The sequence below is a fragment of the Oryzias latipes genome, chromosome 1 (assembly GCF_053564925.1).
Source record: "Oryzias latipes strain Hd-rR chromosome 1, Olatipes_Hd-rR_3.1".
NCBI lineage: Eukaryota > Metazoa > Chordata > Actinopteri > Beloniformes > Adrianichthyidae > Oryzias > Oryzias latipes.
Genome location: NC_136237.1, coordinates 35176565 through 35203668, shown reverse-complemented (window position 1 = coordinate 35203668; position 27104 = coordinate 35176565). Strand labels below are relative to the sequence as shown.

General features: G+C 42.6%; 1 protein-coding gene across 2 annotated transcripts; it reads left to right on the top strand.

The window, feature by feature from the left end:
* The first annotated feature begins 946 nt into the window (after positions 1-946).
* LOC101173196 (protein AF-17) lies at positions 947-26336 on the top strand. Of its 2 annotated transcripts, none has more exons than XM_011494390.4 (20): positions 947-1305; positions 1684-1763; positions 2263-2317; positions 2407-2516; positions 9057-9160; positions 9569-9662; positions 9967-10077; positions 10856-10945; positions 11450-11597; positions 11678-12418; positions 12762-12928; positions 14136-14244; positions 14336-14402; positions 14482-14630; positions 15594-15794; positions 16305-16381; positions 16455-16813; positions 16892-16979; positions 19360-19563; positions 19976-26336. In XM_011494390.4, exons 1-20 carry the CDS (start codon positions 1197-1199, stop codon positions 20006-20008), a joined length of 3096 nt encoding a protein of 1031 aa, XP_011492692.3. In that variant the 5' UTR covers positions 947-1196; the 3' UTR covers positions 20009-26336. The 2 variants fall into 2 exon arrangements, with proteins under 2 accessions (XP_011492692.3, XP_011492662.3); XM_011494360.4 differs by having other exon boundaries at positions 11675-12418.
* Positions 26337-27104: the final 768 nt, after the last annotated feature.

The following is a 27104-nucleotide window of genomic DNA, read 5'->3' as shown; positions in this document are numbered from 1 at the left end:
ACAAAAGGCCTATTTGCTCTTTCAAGGAAGCAAAAATAAAGCCTAATGACACTATGGGATGTGTAAAATTAAAAAGGAAATGATAAAAGATCAAATTATCCTTAAATGAAGAATGTCTAAAGTGCAGAAGCAGAATGTCAAATTTGCTTAAAAAACAGACAAATGCTAAAAGACTACATAAGCTTTGGACGATGTAAAAGAGCTGAATAAAGCAGGATTAATATTCCAAACTTGAATGCAAAATTAGGGATGTCTGAAGACGGCTAAAAACAAAGTTTGGCTACAGGGAAATAGTACCTGAAATGTAGAATAAAAGGCTTGGAATAATTCTAAATAAAATGCCAAAAAGTTTAAATTAATGCTCACAGTGGCTAAAAACATCCAGAGAATTACAGATATTTAAATAGATCTGAAAAATTGGTTAAAATAAAAAGTCAATGTCATATAAACACTTTTCAGTTGTATGAATTGTGAAAGATTGAACATAATGTCTATGTGCTTGGGTGCAGAATTAAGGCTCCTGTTATTTAATAAGATACAAAATATGTTCAAATCTTTAAACAATAAGCAGGCGGAATAGCACAAAGGGTGAAATTTGATTGAAGAAATTGGAGGTGGAGGCTGTGAAAGAATGTAAGAGGATTGGAACAGCATCACTGGAGGAGGATGCATTTTGAAACAGCCTTGTAATTAAGATTGTTGTTCCTCTGTGTCCCGGTAGATGGCGGTGTTTCCACACTCATTTAAAGGATGAGCGCAGCCAGTGGTTTTACTACAATATACTGCAGTTTTTACAAAATGTATTGTTTTTTTAATGAAAGATAGGAGGATTTATACTTAGATTTTATTAGAAGGGGCATATATTTTTAAGGTCAAAGGGGGTAAATAAGGGACATCGACACCACTTGCTACCTCCGCTTTGACTTTCTGCCTACGCCGAGGAACTGCTGTGCGCATGCGCACTGCATCGGGTTCTGCCAGGACGGGGAGGACATCACGGAAAAAAATTAAAAAAGCGTAGCGGCGGCACCACAAACCCCACGCGGGGATCGCGTTTCTTCGCTGCGTCATAAAAACAGCGCGGCCCACCAACATGGCTCTGGCGTTAAGGTGCGGGACAACCCTTCTCCGAGGCCTGGACGCGGTGTGAGCCGTTCACCGGGAGGGGAGCGATATTTTCTTCGTATGGGAGCAGCATGCGGGAAATGGTCGGAGGCTGCTGCGTGTGTTCGGACGAGCGTGGCTGGGCGGAGAACCCGCTGGTGTACTGCGACGGACACGGCTGCAGCGTCGCCGTTCACCAAGGTGAGGCTAGCCGCCGTTTAGCGGCCGAACACCGGGCAGCTGCGGCGGCCGGAGCCGGCCGGAGGCGCTGGTGGCTCGGCAGGTTTGTAGGTAGGCTCGCCGCTGTGTACGTGCGTGTTTTTGCGTGTGGGAGGGGTTGGACGGGTAGGCGTGCTGCTTGTTGTTTCCTCTCGGCACACATGACGGACCGCGCGGGGCCACGCGAGGTGACACCGAACGCGGAGCGGACCCAGAAAGCTCCGCGTGCGTGCGTGACCCACTAAATAAACCTGAGGCTCCTTTGTTGAAGGTGGAGGCGCAGGTTTTTAAGGTGGAAATGTCTGTGGAAGAGCTTTCCATCACAATAGTCAGAGCATCTGTCTTCTCTCTGTGCCCCAGCCTGCTATGGCATCGTCCAGGTTCCCACCGGCCCCTGGTTCTGCAGGAAGTGCGAGTCACAGGAAAGAGCCGCACGGGTGGTGAGTACTGCCATCCATCCATCCATCCATCCACCTCACAACTCATCCATCCATCCACACACTTATCCATGATCTGCCCGCTCATCCATCCATCCATCTATCCATCCATCCATCCATCCATCCATCCATCCATCCATCCACCTAACAACTCATCCGTCCATCTACACACTTATCCATGATCTGCCCGCTCATCCATCCATCCATCCACCTCACAACTCATCCATCCATCCATCCATCCATCCATCCATCCATCCATCCATCCATCCATCCATCCATCCATCCATCCATCCCCCTCACAACTCATCCATCCATCTACACACTTATCCATGATCTGCCTGCTCATCCATCCATCCATCCATCCATCCATCCACCTAACAACTCACCCATGATCTACACACTTATCCATGATGTACCCGCTCATCCATCCATCCATGCATCTATCCATCCATCCATCCATCCATCCATCCCTACCTGTCTGAGAACTCTTCTCTGCTTCCAGAGGTGTGAGCTTTGCCCCCATAAGGATGGAGCCCTCAAGAGGACGGACAGTGGAGGTACACGTCACAAACTCTCACGTTTAAGTGGTGGTGGGAGGGGGTGATGCTTCATAGTCTCATGGGGGGGGGGTCTCTTCTTCTGTCAGGATGGGCCCACGTAGTGTGTGCACTCTACATCCCAGAGGTGCAGTTCGCCAACGTCCTCACTATGGAGCCCATTATCCTGCAGTACGTCCCGCACGAGAGATACATCAAGGTATGAGGCCTGCAGCCCCCCCAGAGGGGGGGTTCAGTCTGAACATTGATCTGTAGCGTCCTGATCTCCTTCAAAGCGGCAGTGCTGGCTGATGATGAAGTGTGAACCAGAACCAGAACTAGTCTGCTCTAAAAAAATTGGTACCACCCCATCAGGAGCATTCCTGAACCGACTTGCTTTTTCAAGTTTCTAAGATTGATCACTTCTTTACTTCTATTGAAATGAACGGAGAAAAGCTGGAATCACAGCCAGCTAACAATCCTTACAGCAGATTGGGGTTTTAATAAACCTCTTTGCTTTTAGTAATCTATTTTCCTTTAAACTCATCTACTACAGTTAAAAAAATCATTTTAACAAACATTTCCATCTGAAAAACACGTTTTTTTCTGCTTTGATTATTATTATTATTTTTTTCACTGAAGTCTTAATAGAATAAACCGATTATAAACCATCAACAGGAAGGCCAAATGTATATAATGTTTTGGTTGTTTTACATCTTCTTCTGCTGGAATACCGTTTAATATTTAGTACATTTGCTGCGTTGTTTCAGTTTTATTCCTTTTATTTTTTGCATTCTCCAGCTTCTTGTTTCTTGAAGTTTATCTGTTTTTAGTCATTTTTGCATTTAGAATAGACAGCTATAGCAACAATTAGCATAATTTTTGCTTTATCTTTTTCAGTACTGCATACTTTACATTGTTTGCTTGGTTTTTGAACTGTTCTGTTTCTTTTGGTGTCCTTAAAATGAATTAGTTTATTTTATAGTTTATAACTGTGAAACATTTAATCACAATCCTTAAAATTATCAGGCCCTTCTTTTGCTGTTTTCTTCTTTCTTTTTTGTTAAATTATAAAAAAACACCCATCAATGAATAAAATATACTGTAGGTGTATGTGTATTTTAAGTGATATTAAAGGGCTTCACTGACTTGCTTTAAACTTCTTTCAACAGAATTTAAATTGTTCTTTGAAACTCTGTTCCTATCTTTTATTATTCTTCTCCTTTATAGCTTTTATATAATTATAAGTATAATTTAATTTTTGTTTAAAAACTTTTCATTTACAACTTCTGCCATCATTTTCTCTTTTTTATGTGCCTCTTGCCCTTTTTGCATTATATGTTTTGCATTTTTTGAAGAAAATTGGTACAATATTTAGCACTCTTAGCATTCAGGCATTTTCTATTAGTTTGGCATCATTGAAGCTCATAATTATTTTTGGTTTTGTACAAAAGTTTCATTAGGAAAGAAGATTAAAGCTTTGAATTTATTTCAAATAGAAATGTTTTATCTTCGTATATCCACTAAAACTGAGCTCAGCGTGAATTCGTCATATAGTTTTATCTTGTTACCACCTGCTAATATCCTTAGAACAACCACAGAACCGGGTCGTTGACCCTCCGACTTCGGTGGTCTTTGTCGACTTCAGTCTTCCCTCCGGAGATTTGAACCTCCAGGAAAGTCGTTTTCTGTTAAGATAATCAATTAGCTTGATGGATCAGTGAATTATTGTCCACAGCATCAACTTTGGTGTTTGTGAGCCTAACTTCAAAATAAAATACTAATGGGGAAATTGTTGTGGTTTTAGGTATGGGGGGTTGCCCAGGGCGGCAATTAAAAGGGGGCGCCGGCTCAGCACTGGTGGAGAAAAATAAATCTGCGCCACTATGGTTTCCTATTCTCTGTTATAATAGAAAACGGCCTGAAACCTGTGAATTGACGCCCCTGCAGCTGAGAAGACGATGAAACGCTGATGAAATGATGATGATGGTTTTGATTCTAAATTTGCGGGCGAAGATTTCTTTGGGCAGGTGGACGTAATGTGGGCGGGTTTGGGTTTGGTTCGGTGGTTCATTAGTGGAACACGTCTCAGCAGGAACATGCGGCATACCATCCTCGCCATCATGAGAAACTAATGAAAAAATCAAAATGTGTTACTTCTGTAACTGCAATTGATTTGCGCCATCCCTAATGATCGTGCGCCTTTAGTTTACTCAGCTTGATAATCCATATCATTCTTTATTAACTATTGTAGATAGATCTTTTTTATGACTGTTGACTTTCATGTCTTTATTTTCCATATAAAATGTATTTTACGCTTGCCTGTTGTTTATTTGGTGTTAGTATCTGTCATAAAGCTGCACTGTCGTCCGGGAATGTAGAACCGCCTCTGATGGGAAACCTCTTAGGAAAAAACAGAATACTTTTACAGTTCATTACCTCTGAATTTCTGTTCGTCAGAAGGTTTTGGAGTTTCAAGAAGCCTGAAAAGTGAAAGTCTGTTTCATGTTGTTTGAGACTAAAACTTCACTAACTGCTCAGACATGGAAAAACAAATGAGAATATCATCAGCATAAAATAGGAATTTAGCGTAAAACTTGAAATTTCTGTGTGGGTGTAGCCAATGATTTTACTCATCTGTTTACTTTTTATACATGTATGCCAAGATATGAAAAACATTGATCAACTGCAGCTAACATGACCTTTAAAAGGCAAATTTTCAGTGTTTTGTTTGATTTGTTTAGCTTGACATGACGATATATCTATTATGCCAAAGTGACGCATTTCCCATGAGTGATATATGCTTTTCACGACCTTTGAACCTTTGAATCCTGCTGCCGCGCAGCATCGACTCACGCAGGAAACATGGTTTAGGTTTTTCCTTCGCGGGGGAAAAACCAGTTCATGCTTCTGATCCTCGTCGCTCCTTCTCCACCTACACATCCTGTACGAACCGCAAGTTTTTCTGGGAAATGTGGGAGACTTCCAGTGGCAGCATATGTAGATAAGGCGGGCTAAAAAAGTCTTGCTTTAACCCAAGACGCGAGTGACCATTAATCTGAAAATCATCTGTTGTGTGAAATGCCGAAAAGTGAGCGTAAAGCTGGCAATAAAAATGATGAGTCACAGCTTTTGTTCATCAAAAAACGTTTTTGATCTGTTCGCAAAGTTCAGGAATCTCGGATTCTTTAGGCTCCGCCCACAGGGTTCAGTGTGAGGATTTACGCGACCGTACATGAAGTAAATGTGGCTACAGGAAGGCTTCAGAGGTTTTCAAAGCAGAAAGAAATCCAGGAGCTTTCGCTGTGATTCTACAGGTCTTTTGAAAAATTTCTAATTCCAACTAGAAGCAGGAAAAACAGACGTTTGTCTGGAAAAAGGTTTTCTGTCAGAACTTCATCTTACCTCTGAAAGGATGTAAGACAGGAAGTGGAGCTCGCTTTTCCATTTTTTTTGTTGCGTTTCTTTTGGTTCACTCAGACGGTGGCTCATAAATTAACTGGAAGTTTCAAGAAATATTTCAAATGTTTCAAAAGATAATCAAGATCATCCAGTGATCAGATTTTTCTTAACTTGTCCAACTTGCCTCTTGCGTTGGACATATTTTACTATTACAACATGGGGTTATGAATCTCCTGTAACACAAGGTGTATATTTGAATAAACTCCTTTTGTAATTTAGACTAAACTTTATTGATTTATATTAATTAGATTTGTAACCATTTTTTTTTTGGACCAGAAGGAAAAGAAAAGGAGGGAAGAAGGGAGTCAAGACAGAATCTGGGGTCAGGCCGGTTCAAGAAGCACAATGGCTTTAGAGAATTAGAGTCATTTAAAAATATATGATAACTTTGTGGTCACATGACTCATTGATTGGTTTGTTTTGTATCTGTTAGAAACCAGTTTTTTATTTCGGTGGTTGTCGTCATCTTGGCCACAAGAACTGAAGACCTCACTGAAGAGAACTTTTAGCACTGAAACTACTTTTAAAGTCCCACTGGGACAACAGTCTTTTAATTATGATATGAGGAAAAAGTCTGTGTCGTTTTCTAAAACCTTCTGCAGAGCGGCAGTAGTTTATTAGAAATGTGCCTCTGAATTGTGGGCGGGTCTGTTGACATGGAGCAACGCCCACCACCCCTTACTCGTCACCCATAACTGAGCGCTCTGTTTACATGCTCCTCGTCTAGCTTACAGCCCCTCACACCCATTAACCCAACATTACCGGACAGTTGGAAAAAGATCGTAATTGCGGCGTAGAAAATACGCTGGGCGGGCCGCAACAACCCTGCTCTGCTCCATTCTGATGCATCCACTCGTAGACAAATGGATCCGTGTACATCTTTATTTTTGTCGTCCGAGCTGATATGTGGGTCAAAACTGTACCAGCTCAGTGGCCTTGTGGTAGAGTGTCCACCCTGTGACTGGAAGGTCGTGAGTTCATACCAAAGACTACGAATGGGACCCAATGCGTCCGCATGAAAGGGTTGGATTGGAGGGTTAAACCACCAAACATTCTCGAGCGCGGCTGTGTCTGCAGCTCACGGCTCCCCCAAAGGATGGGTCAAATGCGGCAAACAAATTTCACCCACCTAGGTGCGTGATAGCTGATGGGACTTTAACTTGCTTTGCTCCAACATTGCTTGCCATTTTTGTTGCACTGGTAATGTTAGGTTGGGATTTTGATGGGCTGTAAACTAGCAGGAGAGAGTGTAAACAAAAGGATGATGGGAAATCAGGACACACTTCCATAATGGTCTCGCCCACAAATTAGAGGCAAACTTCAGATGAACTCCTGCCACTCAGCAGAATGTGAGGGTTTTTTTATTAAATTTGGCTAAAAACATCATCATCGATATTAAGAGACCACTGGGAATGCTTTTACAATAGATCAAAAGATGATTGGAGTGGGATTACAAAGGGTTAGAGGGAAGGATTTGTTGCTCACATGTCAATCAAAAGTCCTTACCCCTGTTTCAGCACAGCTTTGATCGGATAAGTAAGTCCATAAAAGTCCATCTCAATAAAGTGAATTCCTTCAAACAACAGAGGTGAAAAGAGCTTTTGATCAGACGCCAGAGAATGTTTATTATTAACAACTTTTAAAATTTGACTAAATGGAGATCAAACTGCAGCAAATCGAAGTTCATTGTAGGCCTTTTATTTTGAAATCAATGAGAATTTTTCTGGTTTCCTGCCAACTCGACCTTCTCTTTGCATTAGGGCTAGATTTTCTGTTGTTGTCTTTGGTGTTTGGGCCCCTCAGACCGCCTGCTTTAGGTGAGGTTAATGGATTTAAGGGCTGAGATTATGAACTTTGAGATGCACCAAACTCAGTTTTCTTGGCTAATTCTGAATATAGATTTTTTCCAAATGTGTTTCTAAGACTCTTAAAAGAAAATAAAAAAAGATTTAAAGTATTTTCTTTGGTTTGGATCGTGTTGTGTATTTTCTCTGTGTGCGGCGCGGTGCCGGTCCGCGGCCCGGGGACTGGGGAGCCAGATGATGTTTTATCCAAACCTCGGACGTCAGACTGGTTTTGCTTTCTTCCTCATTACTGTGCACGGTCCAGAGAAGTCGGGGTTTGATCAATGCTCTCCAGCATCCAGGGGTTGATGTCCGCTTGCATGCCTGCATATAAATGCACATGTGTGAGTGTTTGAGCCTCTGGTCTCATATTACTGTGTCAGCTACAGTAAATTGCATGCAGCCCCCCCTGCACACACACACACACACACACGCCGTTAACCATTCATCCAGATTCTGCCGCTGCATTCCTGAACTTGGTTTCAATGGACAGTGGAGCTGGCCTTTCTTTAACGCCGAGCGTCTCCGGCTTCTCATAACGCCGCGGACGTCCTCCTTGGGCGAAAGTGGAAAGCTGAGTGGGATGTGGGGGAGTGCAGGAAAAGGGAGAGAAAAAATCAAAAGCAGAGGGGGTTGAAGCCAAAAGGTAAAGAGCCTGCTGTTTCTTTGTCTCGCACCTGTTGCTAGGCCTCTTCTGCCCCCTGCCAGTCAGCCCCGCTTACCGGGAGCAGCCGCTCCTCCAGCCTGATCCCTCACGCTTCTTTCCTCTTTGAGCTCTGTGGTACAGTTACAAGTTAGTGAGTCTTTTGCCTGCCCGCCATTGTGCGAGTTTTCTTGAACAGAAAGTGGAGAGACGCCATCCGGATAACGAAAGGTCTTCCGCAAACATCGTCAAACATCTGGCGAACAGTTTTTGCAGGAGAAAGCCGTGCGAAGCTCTCTTCTTCTGAAGAAACGTCCTAATCATTTACAGCTCAGCTGCAGTCGGACTCAGATTAACAAGCGTTTCATCTCTCTGTCACAATGATTTACTATAATAGCCAAATAACAGGAACATATGAGGGAGCTGTGGCTGCACCGCTGCGGAGCAGCGCCAGAGGAACTTCTGTTGGCGGTGATTAGAACCAGAACACTTTGTTTCCCGCAGGAACATTTGGAGATTCTGAGGACTTTGTCTTGTTTCCCCGAGGATGGAGTCAAAGTCCAAAGAAAGTCAAAATTCTAAGATCTAAGGATGCTAAATAAACAATGCAATCCAAAAATTTTGAATTAGTTCAGCTGGATAAAGTGAAAATATGTGAACAATTTTTAAATACTAGATGTATGAATTGGCTTCAATAGCAACTGCTATTCTAAACTCTTTCATTAAAGATCTCCACAAATACAGTTGTTGCAGCAGCGAAAAGGAACTTGTGTGGAAGTTTCGGTTTCATCTGCTGTCTTTTGCTCTCCAGACCTGCTACATCTGCGAAGACCACGGCAGAGAGAGCAAGGCGGCCTGCGGGGCCTGCATGACCTGCAACAGGCAGGGCTGCAGGCAGGCTTTCCACGTCACTTGGTGGGTGTTGGTTGGACGCCGTCCGTGGTCATGTGTGCACTTGTGGTTTTGTGGCTGATTTACACTGTAGAGCCCCTCGCAAAGTTATTAGCAGACATTGGGAACATTTTTGGTGTTACTAATAAAAGGATGCCACTTGCTAGAAAAACTTCCCGTAGCACTTGTTTTCTCACACACAAACAGGATGTTTAAATAAAGAATTATCTACTTTTAAGAGGATGAATGTTGTAACAGTGAAAAAAAGAAACACAGAGAAGGGAGTACAGTCGAAAAACACGACAAGCAAATGTTCTAATTAAATAGTTCTTAACTGCTTTAGTCTGCTGGGTTTGACTTCTGGAAGTGTTGTGGATATGAAATGTGTTTTGTGGTTGTTTTGTGTATTTGAACCCGACTTTGTGTGTTCAGTGCTCAGATGGCCGGCTTGTTGTGCGAGGAAGAAGGACCAGAAGCTGACAACGTGAAATACTGCGGCTACTGCAAACATCACTACAACAAAATGGTACCAAAAAAAAAAATTTTTAATTAAAAATTGTGAACTATTGGATGGTTTAATATAGACTTGTTATTGCCACACATTAGCCATTTGTAAATAAGAAAATAGAAAATCTTTGACAACAGTTTTCAAGAAGGATGAAGCAATGCTGAGACAGAAGAGTTCCAGCTGTTTCCTGCCTCTAATTTTAGAAGAACACATTTGCAAAAATAAACACATTGCTTAAACATAAAAAAAAAATCCCAAATACACATTGAACATGGACGCAGGAATGCGATTTTCATGATCTTTCTATTTTTAACTTCAATAGCAGAAGAAGCTGCGCTCCGGTGAAAACAAAAGCAGCTCCTTCAGTCACTTTAGGGGGCGCTCCAGCTCCCCGTCACAGGAGAAACAGCATCACCACCACAAGCAAAGGAAGGTGAGGGCTTCTAAACCTTTAGAAAAACAGTATTCTTATACCGTGGTCTGGGTGAAATCTCGACTCTGATTGGCTGCTGGGTGTGCGTTAAAAAGTGATAACGCACAGGGATAACCACACGCCTAAAAAAGAAGTTCTGGTCACACGGCTGAAATGTTCTAGATCACTGCGCTGACTTCTTTGAAACAAACTTTAGCTTCATCATCTGGACAAAAACAACCACTAAGAGGTGAACTTTCTCTCTGAACTGATGCTTTATTTATCGTGACCACCAGCATATATATATCGCTTTCCTTTGCAGTCAAGGTCGGAGGTCGGAGCAACCCATTGTCACGGCAGCACCACACAAAATGGGCCACTTTTTATGAAAAAAGGGATCCAAACCGAAAAATAACAAGAAAAAGTACTAAAAACTGGTTGAATATTTCTTTCTTTTGTATGTGACCATGGCATAAGCGAGTTCTTGGCCTTCGAAGTGTGTATTGTCAGAATAAACGCACTTCGTTCAGGGTCCCACGGCGTGCGATAATTCGAATAATTCACACTTCGTTGGACATTAACCCTCACATAAACTGTGGTGTTTTTGAGTCACAACGACAGATGAAAGTCGACACAAAAAGCCCAGTTATGGGGAGTTGCTATGGTTACCAGAATTCTACGAGGGGGGGGGGGGGGGGGCTTCCATTATAAAGCTGAAGCACAGCAGAGAGGAAGGGAAAGGAGCTTACAGCTCTCACAAGGGGTTCTGCATTATGACCCCGTGTGTTTGTGTTTACAGAGTCACAAGGACAAGATCCGCCCAAAAGAGCGCCACAACAAGACCGGTGACAACATGAGCGCCTCCATGCCAACAAGCAGCATAGAAAAAGTATGAACCTTTTATTGAACCTTTGTAACTTTTAATTTGTCCTATTTACACTCCAGTCTATCATCATCCAGTCAGTGGCGTCCCACAGTACTGAACTTCTCTGGTTTCTTTTTTATAACATTTCATTCTTCTTTTTACCGGACATTGCTGTTTGGATAATGACGTTTGTCCATCATTTCAACTTTTATACGCTTTGGTTTCGGGAATTTTGTTTTGTTTTCTAAAATGTAATGCTGTTTTTAATATATCTTTTGCTTTTTTACTTGTCTTCGAAATGTTTTTGTGATTTGTTGATGTGATCCGCTCTTAGAGTTTGGCTTTAAAATCGGAAAGTCGGCGCTTTGGTTCAACGGACAAACCTTTTTTGGTTCTTTTTAAGAAAGTTTCAAGCGAAGGTGATGATGTCACAGCTGCCTGCAAATCTGCACCAATCGGCGCCTCAGGTTTGTGTTTCTGAGCTTCATGGCTGCAGATGTGATTGTTCCTCGTCTGCTTCCTCCGCAGATCTCCTCCAGCCACCACGGCAGCAAAGACAGCAGCGAGGGAAAGCCCAAAAAGCTCAGCTCGCACATTCACGTCCATCGCAGCAAAAAGACGGGAAGCAACGGGAAGAGCTCCTCCTCCTCCTGCTCCTCCAGTCCCTTCAACCCAGGTAGCACTGAAAAGAGCGTCCGTCTGTTTAGGCGCCATTTCCATGTTTGATTCTGTCTGTGTGTGTTTCTCCTGGAGAAGGCTCCCTGTCTGCGGCTCCAGACTTCCACCAGTTCTCCTCTTCCTCCTCCTCCTCTCGCCTGGAGCGGGAGCACGACCGTGGAGCCGATGAGCACAACGGAGAAGAGCGCAAGACTCGACACAGGAGGCCTGCAGTGCAGGAAGAGGAGGAAGAAGATGACAAGGATGAAAAAGAGGAGGAGGAGGAAGATGAGGAGGACTGTAAATATCACAAACCGCCGGCGCTCACCCCCGCCGATGGCCCTCTGGGGGGGTCAGAAGGTCGCTCCAGCCCGTTTGAGAACAAGGTCACCATCTCCACCTTTGGCTCCATCATGCGCATCACCTCCTCATCAGCTCTGGGCAGCAACAGCAAGATCCGCAAGATCTCCTCCTCCGGAGACCACAAACCTCCCAAATCCATCTGCAAGCCGTCCCCAATGAGCGCCCCGCCCATCTTGGAGGAGGCCGACAAGAAGGAGAAGGCCACGCCGCCGCTGCCGCTGCCCCACGAGAGGAGGCACCGCGGCAGCAAAAAGAGTCGGCACGGGCCGGGACGCCCGCGGGGGAGCAAGAACCGGGAGAGAAGGGAGGAGGAGCACCACCACCTCCGGGCTGCTGCACCACCTCCTCCCGCCTTGACCTCCTCTCTTTATCCCACCCCGTCCATTCCAGCGTGCCCCGCCACCTCTTCCTCTCTCTCCTCCTCCTCCTCAGCGGGGAGTTTCTCTGCAGGCCGAGGCGGTTCTCTGCTCGGCTCGGGTGAGTCTGAGCGAGCATGCGTGTGCGGTTTCCCCCCAACTTCCTGTTAGCATTCGGAAGGGGGAGTAGAAAAAACCCACGCTCTTATCTGTTTTTGCACTTTTCTTTGCTGAAATGTTTGCATCAAAAGCAGCAGCTTCAAGTCCACGGCGACCCGGCTGTGCCTCAGATCCGAGCGGGTCAGACTCTTTCAGCGCCGGAGTGATTCTGAATCTGTGCCAGGCTCTGATACCATTTCCCCTCGGAGCTGCACATTTCCTGACCCACTTTCCTGTTAGACGTCCTTTCTGAAGAAAGAGAAACCAATCCACCTCTTTTTTTGTTGTTGCTGTTTTCCTCCAAGGTATCTACACCGGTCTCAAAGACCCACTGTCTGTGGTCGGGGGAGTCTGCACCACCTCCTTGTCCATGGGAGGGGGGATGTGTAGCACCCCTCTGTCCTCGGGGCTCGTCTCCTCCCACGTCTCCTCGCTGCCTCACCCGTCAGTCAGCGCCGCCTCAAACGCACAGGTTTGTCTCAGAGCGCAGGTGGAGTCGCTCAGATCTGAGGAGGCTCGTCATCAGCAAACCTTCAGGGCTTCGGGTTCGATCACACAGAATGTTTCCACTCGCTTTGCTTTGTTTTACTGAACATCGGTTTGCTCTTCATGCACCTCAAAGCAAAAAAAAGTGAAACAAACCTCACTCCAGACAGGGTTTTTTTCTGTCAGATCGGATTTTTAAACAGCAGCTTTTATAAAGATTAAAAGTCTGTAGCAACAACTCCTTAGCAACGAGCACAAACGCTTTCCCTCAAAGACCCAGTCCGGTAAAAATCCCGTTCTTGGTGTATCTCTGATGATGGAGGACATATGTAAAGAAAAGTGAGTTTAAAACTGCATTTCTGAGAATTTCTTTATTCAAATTCCTGTGAATCAGGAGGAGATGAAAAAGTTTTGTAGTTGTGACGTAGCAACCACACTAATACTGCTCAGCAACAGCGACGGGAAGGGCAGAGTCGGTGCAGAGGTAAATTTCTAATGAACTACTGCCGCTCTGCAGAAACTATGTCCTAGAAAACGACACCGTCTTTTTTTTATTTTGGCCAAAAGTCCACTGGGATCACTTTTGAAATAGATCAATGATGATGGAAGCGGTAGGAGCTGAAAAACGGTCCTGACATGCTAATTCAGATGCCAATTCCAGGCCTCGGGGGGCCAATGTCCTGCATGTTTTCCAACCAATCTGCCATTGAAACCCACCTGATCCAGGTCATCTGCAGCAGGTAAGGCAGGATTTATCGAAACCCAGCAGGAGGCCGGCCCTTAAAGCCTGGATTAGGGCACCTCTTTGCTAATCGGTTGTCCGACCAGGAAATGTAGTTGTTTTGAATTGTAGTTCTTCTTTGTTTTGTTTTGAAAGAAAAGAGGCGTCACGGCTCAGGAACAACCTTGAAACAGACCTCCATTAACTGGATGTGGTTATTTTGAGCAGATAAAATGTAAACATAAACATAAAGTAAGCTCAACTTCTGACTAAATAGAAATGATCAGGGCTGCCCAACCCTGGACATCAATCCACCACCCTGCTTTTTTTGTTGTTGCTCTCCCTTCCCTCCTTCATGTTGATGACCTGACTCAGGTGTAAATGCCTTCACTGAAGTTCATATCCCACAATGCAATGCGTGAAAGATTAAATGATGACTTTTTGTGTGACTCTGATGTTGGTTGTCTTTCAGGTCCATCCAGGCTCCAGCGCCTCCTACAGTCGGAGCTCCACACAACCGTTTTTCAGCTGTCTGTCCACGGCGCCGCCTCTGCTGAGCCAAGCGCAGACGTCGCTGCCAGGTGGGAGAGCGCCTCCTACTGTGCTCATCAGATACAGAGACTTTGGGTTTTATTGACTTGAGAAAAACGGCGGCTCGTGTTTGTCTCGCAGAGTCCGACCTCGATGACTGCCGTTTCCCGTGTCAGGGGACCTCGCCGAGAGAGAGTCTTTCCTCGCAGTACGTGCCGCTTTTCTTGTCCGGTTCTGATCAAACGGCGAGGAAAAGATGAAACTCTGCAGTCTCCTCCCTCACACAGGTCTCCCATGAGCTGTCTTCCTCTTCTGTTCGACCACAGAGACGGGCTGGGCGCCGGAGCCCGAGCCCGTCCAGAAAACGTCCCCCCTGCCAGCTCGCACATCGAGCTTCTGTTGGAAAAACACGGCAATGCAGAGATGGGCGTCAACAGTAAGTTACACGCCAGTATAACCCAGCACCAACAAATTTCAGCTCCTTAGGTCCTGGAAATGAAAAAACTGATTCCAAGTGTTTCTTCATTTAGTCAAACTGCAGCAAAACTTAAACAGAAAAAAACATAAATGTTCCATTTAATGTTGCAGAAATGGGGACGAAAACAAAACAGAAGATGAAGTTGAAACTTTGCATATAAAACACATTTAAATGGAAATTTCAATGAAATTTCTCTTTTTGCTTTGAGAAGATCTAAATCATAGTTATTATTATCAGTAAAACAAGCCTGAGTCACACGAACAACAAAACTGGAGGTACAAACATGAAGGAACAGATGAGAAAACAATCCTCTTCTTTCCTACTAAAACAAGAAGTGACTTGAGAAAAGTTCTGACTCTAGAAATATTTCTGGAGTTCTGGAAGATGTGGGCTTGTTTTTTTGTGACTGAAAAACAAGCCCACATCTTCATTGTTCCTCCGCCGTGCTTTACTGTTTCGGCTGTTGTTCTATTTTGGGTTTCCTCAAAGAATGTTGGACTATAAGAACTATTTTTTTTAAAATCCTGTGTATATATTATATATTTATTATTAAGAGGCTGAGGTGTGAGCCCTTATAGTCTGACATGAAGCTCCTCGGTTTCTCTGATGTCAAAAGAAACGAGCTGGGACTTCCTCTCAGGAAAGACTGACCTTCTGTCTCCTAAATGCCTCCAGTTCTTGATCACTGAGATGTTCAAAATGAGTTTCTGATTCTTTCTTTGGAGTTTAAAGTTTTGTTGATTTAATAAAACTGCTGCAGTCAATTGGAAATGATTCATTAGATGTTTTTTGTTTTGTTATTTCTTCACGTATCTGCAGTCATATCGCCATCTCAATATTTATCAACAATAGTCTCAATGCGTCTTCATATGGAACAGCCCTACTTATGGGGGGGTGCATTGACTTTCACCTCCTCTGCAGTTGTGGAGATGCTGCAGTCGCTGCATTCCCTGCAGCAGGAGAACCAGCGGCTCCAGGACCAGATTCTCAGCCTGACTGCCAAGAAGGACCGGCTTCAGGTGCTCAACACCGAGCTGGCCGTGCCTTTCCCTCCTCACGCTCACTCCTCGCAGACTTCCTTCCACTCATCTGCGCATATCAGCTTCCTGTCATCAAATCAAGGTGGGATGCACGTCAGACCTGATTACTGTTAAATATCTGCTCATCAGTTTAGGTTTTGATACATGTTTTTGTGCCGTAGACCTCTTGGGGCGTACCTAAGTGGTGAAGAAGTCAGTATTCTAGTCTCTGTGAGGCTGATGGCCCATAGCAACCGTAACACTTTTTTATGTCTGAATTTAATAAATGTGTGTGGGGATTTTTTGTTTTGTCACTATGTGAAAGGAACATTTCTATTTTTCCTTAGCAACCGATGTTTACATTAGCCGTATCCGCACAGTTGGCCAGATGATGTCACGTAGGGAATGGATGTGTTTGGGTTTGGAATTTTGATTGACAAATGTTTTTCAATGTGAACTTCTTAATTTTATACGTCAACAATTCTTTTTTTATTCTAGATGAGAATGTTTTTCCAAATAAATGTTACTTTATTAAGAAAAAGAAGGATCGTCTCATTGTTTGGAGGATGCTGGTAGTTCCTCTGCTTCTCCTCACTCTCCCTCTGCTCCTCAGATCCCCTGAGCTCCAGTAAGAGTCCGCTGTCCAAGAGTTGCTTCCTGAACGACTCGTCCTTTGTGACGTCTTCAGAGGTGAGTCGCTCTTCGCGCTTCGCTCCTCGATGTTCGCAGGTTTTTGTCTCACAGCTTCTCGCCGTTGATGCAGGAGCTCCACTCGGGAAGCCCGTCCCGCAGCAGCTCCTCGCTCTCCTTTCAGAGTACTCCTCCTCCTCAGCAGAGCCCCGCCTCCTTCGGTCAGCCCCTCCTGAATGGGTTGGGTCGAGGCTTGAGTGACAGCTTGGGGGGCCAGATGGGTGGCTCCTCTCTGCCCACCATGGGGGGGCTCATGACGCCCCTGGCAGGAAGCCCTCAGCTGAACGGCATGCTGGGAAGCCTCAACGGCGTGATTCAGGCCCCGGCGCAGAACTTGTCACAGTCGACGCTTCCCGCTCTGCGGCCCCAGCCCCCCCCACTCCACCCACAGGCGTTGGCTCAGAGCTTCCAGCTGCCCAAGAGCGCCAGCCCGTGCGTACGCCGAGCAAGTCGCCCGCCTGCCGCTCGTTGTGTGTGTCTGGTTGTTGACAAGCGTTGTGTTTGATGCAGGTCGGCTCTGCTGTCGGAGCAGCAGAAGCAGCTTCTCCTGGAGCAGCAGCAGCTGCAGCAGTTCCTCGCCGCGCAGAACTTCACGCCGGTAAAAACCGTCTTGACCCTTTCCCACCTTCACTTGCACGAACATCAAGACGAGAGGGAGGTTCTGTTTTTTCCCCCAATGTGTCGTAAACTGAAATGAGTTCATTGATGTTTGGTAAAGGTAAAGGTTTGGTAAAGAAAACAAAGACCACAGTCACTGGATCATTTACTTTTTCACAATTAATCAGCCGAGGTTTGAACATGTTTTTGCTCCGTTATTGTTTATGAAGACTTGTACCATGATCCGGGTGAATACTCTACTCTGATTGGCCTAAAAAGAAGTTCCGGTCACATAGCTGAAAAGTTCTGTATCAGTGCGCCGGCTTCTTTAAAACAAACTTTAGCTCCATCATCTGGACAAAAACAATCAGTAAGAGGTGAAGTTTCTCTCTGAACTGATGCTTTATTTAACCCATCGTGACGATCAGCATATATATTGCTTTCCTTTGCCGCTGCAGTCCAGGTCCATTCCCGCTCAGCTGAAACAAATACCGTATTTTCCGGACTATAAGTCGCCCTTTTTTTCCTAGTTTGGCAAGGGGTGCGACTTATACTCCGCAGCGACTTATATTAGAACTAAATTGAAATAAATACATTGTTTACCCTCCTGTTATGTTCATTTGTGAGGAACAGAGATGATGTTCCTGGGTCAATTTGATGTATGAGGTATGTTAAGTGTTAAGAGTATGTTAAGTGACTCAGAGAATCAGCAAACCTTTTTTTACAGTAAGATCTTGAAGGCTAACAACATAATATTCTATTTTCCAATGATTTCATAGATTCAGAAATGCAATAAAAATGACAACTGTTTCTACAAATACAGGATGAAAACAGAGTATTAGTTGGCCAATGATGATTCATGAAAGGAATAAATAAATAAATATGAGAAAGAATTACTGTGAAATTATGAGATAAACAGTCTGCTATGATTGTGTCATATGAGGTTGTGAAAGTTATTAGTTCTTGGTCTCAGATTTTGTCAAATAAATTTCCCGTCAAAATGCGACTTATAGTCCAGTGCGACTTATCTGTGTTTTTTTCTACTTTATAATGCATTTTTGGGCTGGTGCGACTTATACTCCGCAGCGACTTATACTCCGGAAAATACGGGTAGTCAGTTTTTTGTGAAAAAAGCGAATCCAAACCAAAAAATACCAGTAATAAAATTTGGTTGAATATTTATCCCTTTTGTAAGTGACCATGGTATAAGCGGGTGGATGTGTGCATTATCAGAAACTAACGCACTTCACGGACATTTCAGGGTTCCACGGCGTGCATTAATTTCTAATAATGCACACTTCGTCGGCCATTAACCCTGCATAAAATTTAGTTGCATAAAATGAATTTGAATCCTTTCAGTGACAATGTTGGGAATTTGTTTTAATTTTTTAAACCGTTATCATTATTTTTACAGTCATTATCATAAAACATAGATTTTCTTTCAAAAGTCTACTTTCTTTGGTCCTGATCATTTTGTTTTCGGGTGAGTCCAAATTCGACGGCTGCGTCCTTTAATGTTGGCCGGCTCTTTCGTCGAACGGGTAGGCCGGATGTTAACAGCTGTGAATTGGGACGAGTCTAGCCGTTACATCGGTGAGTGTCCTGTCGCCTAGCAACCGCAAGTCTCAAACAGAGAGGAGTAGTGAACTTATTTGATTCAACTTTTAATTCTGGAGGTGTAATTATAAAAAGGTTTAATTATTTCCAACTCTGGTTCCCGCTTCACAGTCCGCCATTGTCAGAAAATTTCCGGGTTTGGCCGCAGTGCATCTTGGGATATGGACAGCATAAAAGGACACACCAGACCAATCCTTGAAATGGGGAAAAAGAAGGCAGTATTGGTTGGCCGCCTTTGACGGAGTCGTTGAATTTGGACAGCACTTGTCGCGGCGCTGTGACAACATCAGCCTATAAATGCAGCAGGAAGAACGCAGCCGTCCAATCTGGACACCGCCTTTCGCTTTAGTTGCAGCCATGTTGTTTTAGGGGGTGGGGTTATTGATTTAGCTCCACCCCTTTGATCCTTTATGAACAGGATAATAATTTGAATGAAAACAGCAGCAAAGTGTCGAAGAGAATCAACTTAAACTAAAAGTTTTTTTACGGACGGTGAAATCACACCAGAAAGATTTTAAAAGCCAGATTTGGGAGCTGCTGGGAACGTCTTTGGTTTACTAATTGCTGTCAGGATGAAGATCTGCCTCATCTTCACCATTTTTTTGCAAACTGCTGGAAGTCTGCAGGCAGTCGGGCGCCACCGCCGCTCTAAATATAGCATCAGATTTGTTTCCTGTTTGAGTGCAGGTTGGTTTTGCGATCACGCCTTCCAGCTTTGGGTTCTGCTGTCACCTCTGAGTGAAAGTCTCTGCCCCCCCCTGCAGGAGCAGCAGCTGGTGGTGTGTCAGATGCTGCAGCAGCAGAGGCAGCGGGAGCTGCAGCGCCTCACGCTGACTGGGGCGCTCGGCTCCACCCCCAGCTCCCCCATGCTGGCTCCGTCGCCTGGCCTGCTGTCGTCAGCCTCGCCGCTGCAGGGCGGACAGGGTGGCGGCCTGTTCCTGCAGGAGAACGCGCTCCACAAACCGCCGGTGAGTCTGCAGAGGTCAGAATGACCAGAAGAACAAAAAAACATTCATTGTATCCATTTGTTTTCTTAGAAGATTCTGATTCAGTTGTTAAATCCTTCGTTCGATTTGATTTGATTTATTTCAAGCATTAAAAAATAGTAGAATGCTGCACTAAAAAAATTACAAAACACATATATTTCAATCCCATTTCAGATTTCAATTAAAACATTGATTCGAATTTAAAGAAAAATTACCAAAAAGATTTTTTTGAAGGATCTCTCAGTCCAGAAGGAATTCTGGACTGAAGGGTTCCCAAACAGGGTGCATTTACTTGTTAAGCTTTCATAATGGAGGCCAGTAAAACTTGAAAAACCTTCTAAAATGAAGTTTGTTTGCTGTTTCCATTCACAAAAACCCTTGTTTTGTGTTTCAGGCCTCAGAAAAGGGCGGAGACAAAAACGGGTGATGCTCCCCGCTTGGATGAAGACGTGGCCGCCTCCTGCCAGACTGACAGACTTTCCCTCATCTTTGTCTGACAAACGTCTATGAATGTAAAGCAGGTGGAGTTTCTCGTGTTTGGAAATTCTTGATATCAGAGGTGTTTGTTTGTTTGTTTATTTGTTTGTGTAGGCAGCTTTCAGAGAGAGCATGAGTACAGTGGTCTCTCCTTAAATTGCACTAATTTGTTTGCTCGACCAACCAGGCAGCCTGTGAGGGCAGCTTTGTGGACTTTTATTTTGAAATATTGACTGATCATGGACTTCTCGAGCACTGACCCCGCCCACCCCGTTTGACCTGTTGTGACCTGATGCAGCCATGCAAAAGGGAAAGGTTTCTGAGTAATTTATCGAAGCGCAATGATAAAAAAAAAAAAAGTTATATTTCTGTTTTTAAAGCAGGACTGTTTAGATGAGCTTTCAGTTGGGGTTTGGTCCAATTGCTTTTCAATCGTAACAAAACATATTATCATTAAAGGGCCAATACCATGCTATTCTTGATATCCATGTATATGATAATATACTACATCTGGCACACAAAAGAACCATTTTGTGTTAAATATTAGTTATTTTCCTGAGTTCTTTTCCAACCTGAAAGTAAGACGCCTCGATGTCTGAGGCTCCGCCTTTGTCTCTGTGTGGTTGCCATGACGTCATCAAGATGGATGTGCATAGAAAAACATTTTTAATCAATAACTGCTAGATCGTGGAGAAAGTGGGTGTGTGTGTTTGCCTGGGGGCGGAGCTGGCAGCACAGACTCTTCCTGGAAGGGCCGGTGCCTCATCGGTCTACGTCACAATGTGAGAACCCGCTCGTTTTAATGGATTGGAAGCTCAGCGGCCCAGGTTTTTAGTGGATTAATCAGAAATGAGTGACAGGATCAAAATACCGCTTTGGGGTTGTTTATAGTAAGGAATTAACCTTATAATACACTTAAAAGCTCAAAAAAATGGATTTTGCATGGTATAGGCCCTTTAAGAAACATTTTTTAGTTAGGATTTAAGGATTTTAATTTTTTCTGAATCTTTTGTTACATTTCAACATTAAACCACAGCTTGGGCTAGCTTCAAATGGCACTACAAACATTTACACTTTTTGCTATAGATCCTCACACCCCTCCACAAATGTAAGGTAAGAAAAGATGTGTTCTAGAAGAAACACTTTTCCTCTAGGGGGCGCCACTGCACAGATTCATGCATCTGTCATCAGACAAACCTGTAGTCGTCATTGAACCGATACTTTCCAGTATAACTTGAACTATTTTCCCTTTGTGTGTGTCAATAAAAGACACTTTAAACGTAAAGTCTCTTTCAGGCTGCATGCAGAAATAAGTTATTTAATTGAGTCATATGCACATTTTAGACATATAACAGCAACTATAAGCAGCGGTTGCAAATAGGCCTGCACGATATTAGAAAAATCTGCGATATGCGATATCAGTGTTTGAAACTGCGATGATGGTATGACTTGCGATAAATGGAAAAATAGAAAAGCAAAAATACCAATACATTTTGGTTTCAGTGCGAGTTTTATTCAAATAATTCAACACAACTTAAATTAACGTGCAAGTTTTATTCAAAAAGAAGAAAATATATTTACCATAGAACTTGCCAAAACTATGATGAATGATTACAAAAAATTTATATAGATGCCCAGGAATAAAATAGGTTGGTGTCTCCTACATTTCCATTTTACTGCAAGTGTTATTAAATAAGTCAACATAACTTAAAATCAAAGTCTTTTTCAAAAAGGAGAAAAAGTTAAGACCTATAGCTGTGGCCAAAACATAAATGAACAATGAAGAAAAAAGATAGAGGCCCACAACTTAAACGTGACCTAGTATGAACTAGGGCTGCACGATATGAGGAAAACTTGCGATATTAGTGATCAATATTGCGATAACGATATAATTTGCAGTAAATAAACAAATAGAAAAATAAACAAAAACATCATTCCCATTTCATTGCAACAGTTTAAAAATTATACTCCAAATGACCCTCGTCGACACGGGGGACAAACATCTAACATAATAGGCCTCCATCTGATTGGTCAACAATGGGAAGGCGTCCATCTGATTGGTCAAAGCATAAAGGGATTTATTTGATTCGTTAAATGCTTCAAGCTGCTAGAAGATTGTTTTAACACATTTTGGGTTTGCGATTTATTGCGATATTCGCCGTCTTTTGCGATATGCATATTGCAGAGCTGGATATTGCGATAACGATAAATTTGCGGTATATTGTGCAGGCCTAGTTGCAAAGGATTATTGGAAAAATGGCTTTTCGTTAGAGACACTAGACGAGAAAAACATTGTTTGGTTGCTTTGGACCTCAGATCTTTAAAAAGACCTCAAAAATATTGATTCATGTTACTCTTTTTTTTCTGAGAGGAAATATTTTGTCATTAAATGAAAACTTTCAACAAGAGAACATTAAGACCATCCTGAATGTTTTTGGTGGAAAAATTACCCAGAGGCCACAGACTTCTTTCTCTGGAAGCCTTATCCTATATAAAATGATGTTTGTCTTTTATTAGAACAAAATATAAATATATCTTATTTTGAAAGTGCATGGTCAAATTTCTCTTAGGTGGAAATGAACACATGAGTGAAGAAAGTGACCATAAATTAACTTTTGAGAAAATAAAAGTTTAGATATATAAATATGAGCTGTTAAACGTCTGGGAACTGGTAATTGTAGATTTGAAAATCTTCTACAGGTTTTGAGCAAAAAATCTCCTCTTAACTGCAAAAAAGAGCAAAAACTGCTGGGTTTTCTCTGGGAGATCCGCCATATTATCTTTATTTTTTTATTTTTTCTTTGAGGATTTCTTGGTTTTTCTCCTTCAGTCCTGCTTCAAAAACAGACGATCTTTTTCAGAAAGTTTTTAGGAAACCTCTCAGGTTTTTCTAAAGCGGCGTCTGATCATCCCAGGTTATCCAGTGAGGAAAACTCTCCACCTCAAGCGTCTTCCGCGATCTTTAGTCTTCCCTCTGTGTTCCCCCACTCCTCCCATCATCCAGATTCTCTCCAGCCTCGCCCCCTGAGCTCCTGATGTGCTCTGAGGCGTCTGATCCCCAATCTAGCTGATACCTCAGACTTTCTCTCTTGTCTCATTACCACAATAGCCTTCAGTGGATAAGACGCACGCCAGCACTCGCGGCGCTCACGCCAAGCTGCGGTCTTCAACCCGAGCCGCCTCCAGAGCTTCTTCAGACTTTTTATCCAGTTGCTGTCGAGATTAAGCAGACGAAACCAAACTGTTAAGACGTAAAATAGGAACCGTCCTGAACAAGTGCGCACTTTGCATGTCTGTAGCTAACAGAGCGATTATAAAGAAAGCTTCTTATTTTGTAGGCCGATAGGGACTACAGGTTTTTGAGTTGAGTAATTTGCACTCGGTCCTGAAGGTTGTTTTGTTTTTGTTGTTGTTGTTGCTTTCATACATGGATGATGTAACTAGTTGTTCTTTTAGCAATACTGGATAGAAAATGCCTTAAAAATGGTAGACCTACAGAGAAAAACCCTCTGTCCTCTTTCTTTCTTCCTGTTTTTTACTCGGGCACATGGAGGGGTTCCTTATTCAATGAAAGCACTCTTCTTAAAGTCGTTTATACTTTTATAGCAGACTGAAGAACAAGCGTGTGAATAACCGTACCGTGGTGACTCAAGTGTCGAGCTGTTTTCTATGGTAACTTTTGTGTCGGGACTCTTTAGTCGTTTGTGCTTCAGAGAAATGACGATTTGTAGAAAATGTTCAAAGAACCGTTGTTATTATCGTGCTGCAGCGGCGTTTCAGATGTAGTGTCCCTGTTGCCAGCACTTGAAAGACGGCGACATGCTTTGCTTCTCCCTCCTGTTTTTACCAACAAATGTTCACTATTTATTTCCTGCCAGCAGAGTTCTCACAGGTCTGTAGAGGTATTTTCTTGAACTGCTTGTCCCAAACATGTGATATGTAGTCGTTTCTTTCTTTTTGTTAGCAGCTTATTTACTCAACAGTTGTAAACTTCAAGCAGCTCACTAGTTGGTGAAAAATACTGTAGCAGTGACAGGTGGGGAATGTTAATTTAGCTAAAATAAAATTTAGAAAGCCATATTTCCACTGAGAGAACGGTTTGGTTTAGAATTGTTCGGTTTGGTTTGCAGTTCTGCACTGAGTTTGCAAATTTTCGAAATAAGATATCTCCAGTTTATGATCACCTTTCCTGTAAATACACTGCCAAATACTGAGATGGGAAGGGAAATAATGCGGTAGACGCAGCATGCTAATACTGTGGCGGTGCTAGTGCTTATGCTAACACCAACATTAGCATTAGCATGCCACTTTAGGTAGTAATCCTATCAGCTGCATAATATGTAAGTGTCTATGGCAGGAGTGGGCAAACCTTTTTATTCTCGGGCCACAAAGGGTTCTAAAATTGGTTACAAGGGCCGAACCAGAGGCGTGGTAATCCACCTCATAAGAGAAAGAAAAAGGAAAAAATGATTTTCCAACTCGGGAAACTCACTTAAACAAAAAAAAAATCTTCCAACATCACATGAATGCAGAATATCTTTCTGCTCCCAGACAATAATAAATTGATTTCAATTTATTTGTAGTGCACCATCTTTGGGTAGACAACAAAATTACAGGGAAGATAAAACATTAATAAGGACTATCAATATGATTTATTCCAGTTTGGCGGGCCAGATTAAATGGCTTGATGGGCCGTATGTGGCCCCCGGGCCGTAGTTTGCCCATCCCTGGTCTATGGTGATAAATGTATACCACATATACTTTAAAGTACTAACCGTATCCTACATTACTATTAGTCATGGAAACATGTTAGCATTACATCAAACTTAGCATGCAATAACTGACAGTAATGTTATCAGGTGGCATCTGTTGTAGCATGTTAACATTAATGTTGATATGCCTCTTTTAGATGGCATGCTAACAATTAGTCAAGTTAGCATTTTATGAAGTGTGCTAATTTTGAGTTAGCATTATAGTATTGCTCAAGTGTTGTTAGCAGTCATAAGTGTAGCATCCTAGTATTAGCATTAGCATACAAACTCTTTTTATTTTTGCATTACTATACCAGTCAGGATGCTAACACGCTGCACCAGCATTAGCATGGTTCATCTGAGGTCAATGTTACTCTGCATGATGGTTTCATGTCCTTTTTTAACAGTACAGTTTTTGTGCTAAGAACTTAAGCAGTCTGGTGTGGCTAATTGTTATTTTATTCTCTTTATGCCCGATAACTCAAAATTGACTTCTAAGCTGCATTACTCCCTCAGTCAAACATAATCTGTTACCCACAAATATGTAAAGTGCAATTTTTAAAAAGCTACCTATCTTGACCGTCATGCAAGCTACAAGATCGCAGGACAAACAAGCCAACTCAGCACTGCATCATCTGCATATAAGCGGATGTTATGTTTTCTCCACAAATGTTCAACAACTTGAAGATAAACTGACAGGGCAGAAAGAGAAACACTGGAACACTTCCTTTTTTTTGTCTCTTCTTTGTAGCACTTATCTTTTTACCAAACAGAAATGTTCCAGAAAGCTGAATCTCTCCACCCTTTTACAACGTTTTATAACCCAAACGCTGAAATGAACCAAACCGTACTCCTCAGTGGAAATATGAGCAAAGATATGAGCCAATGCGCTGAAGTGACTCCAAAGGGGGCCATTTGTGATGACCCCAGATGTAACTCACCCGCTGCAGAGCTTGGTGACTCCATTGGCTAAAGAGCGGAGCGACGGATTCCTGTAGTGTGTTGCACTGGGGCGCTATGGGCCCAATTGTAATTCTTTTTGTTTTTTATACATTTTTTCAGAATATTGTTTGTATACTTTCAAATGTTTGTGTAATACATTTTTTTAAGCTTTGAGGTTTGGGTAACCAAGATAATCCATGTTATGAATGTTGTACCGTGTTATTCTTTTTTTCATTTAAGCACCTGGTTTGGAGGGAGACTTCAATTATAGGATAAGGATTGCATGAAATGCAGTGGCGTCTCTCGATTTTACCGCTGAACACCAAGTAATAATGACTATGCATCACTTTAAATGCATTGTTCCCTGAAAGAAAAAGACAAAACGGAAGGAGCACTGAAGCTTAGAAAGGACAAGCACGTTGTCATTGTACAGTGTATTTGTGTGAAAGAATGAATTGAATCAAATTTGACAATATTCCTATTAAAAGCCCTGTAAAGTATTTTGATATTTTTTGTGTGTAAAGTTAAAAGGATGGATTATGATGACTCTTTTTGTCAATAAATGTATTTTACTGAGTTGTTTCACATTTTGTTGTGGACATTGATTGACTTCAAATTAAAACATACATTTTTAAGAACTTGTGACAAAAATAGACTTTTAAAGAAAGGAGAAAACAAACTGTTATTAATGGTTAAAACAATTAATGCTTCCTAAAATTAATATATTTCCTTATAGTTGGGATTAATAGGATTATTCTTCTTGGACTATCTTCTATCGGGCAAAAATACTGAGCTAAAAGTCGTCAAATTTGCTATGCAGACACACACACATGATATATGGTTGCCATGACAACAACCAAATGGCTGGGGCTGATGAAACCCCTGTCATAATCTTTGTCATTACAAGTAATAAAAACTGATGTGAACATGTTTTCTGGTATATTTTTGAGCTAAGGTTCGCTTTTTATATATACCTTTGCTCTATTTCCTCCTTATTTAACAAATGTATTGAATTTTACCAAAACTTCTTGTTGATTTACTTCAATTTAGTGTCAGTTTTTAACTTTGTGGTAATTGCTACCTTGACAGAATCTGATATCACCAAAACCCAGCCCTGGAGAAGGCCTATTCCCCCATGAATGCTTAGTTAGATGACCAATGTGGATGCAGAATTTGAAAAATTCTGATATATGGACATAAAACCCTATGTGAGGATAAAAAAGTGTAGGCTTATCTTTTAGAAATCAGTTATAACGCATCACTTCTTCTGTGTTTACGCTGTAGACCAGTGTTTTTCAACCTTTTCTGAGCCACGGCACACTTTAACCTTAAAAAAAATCCCGCGGCACACCA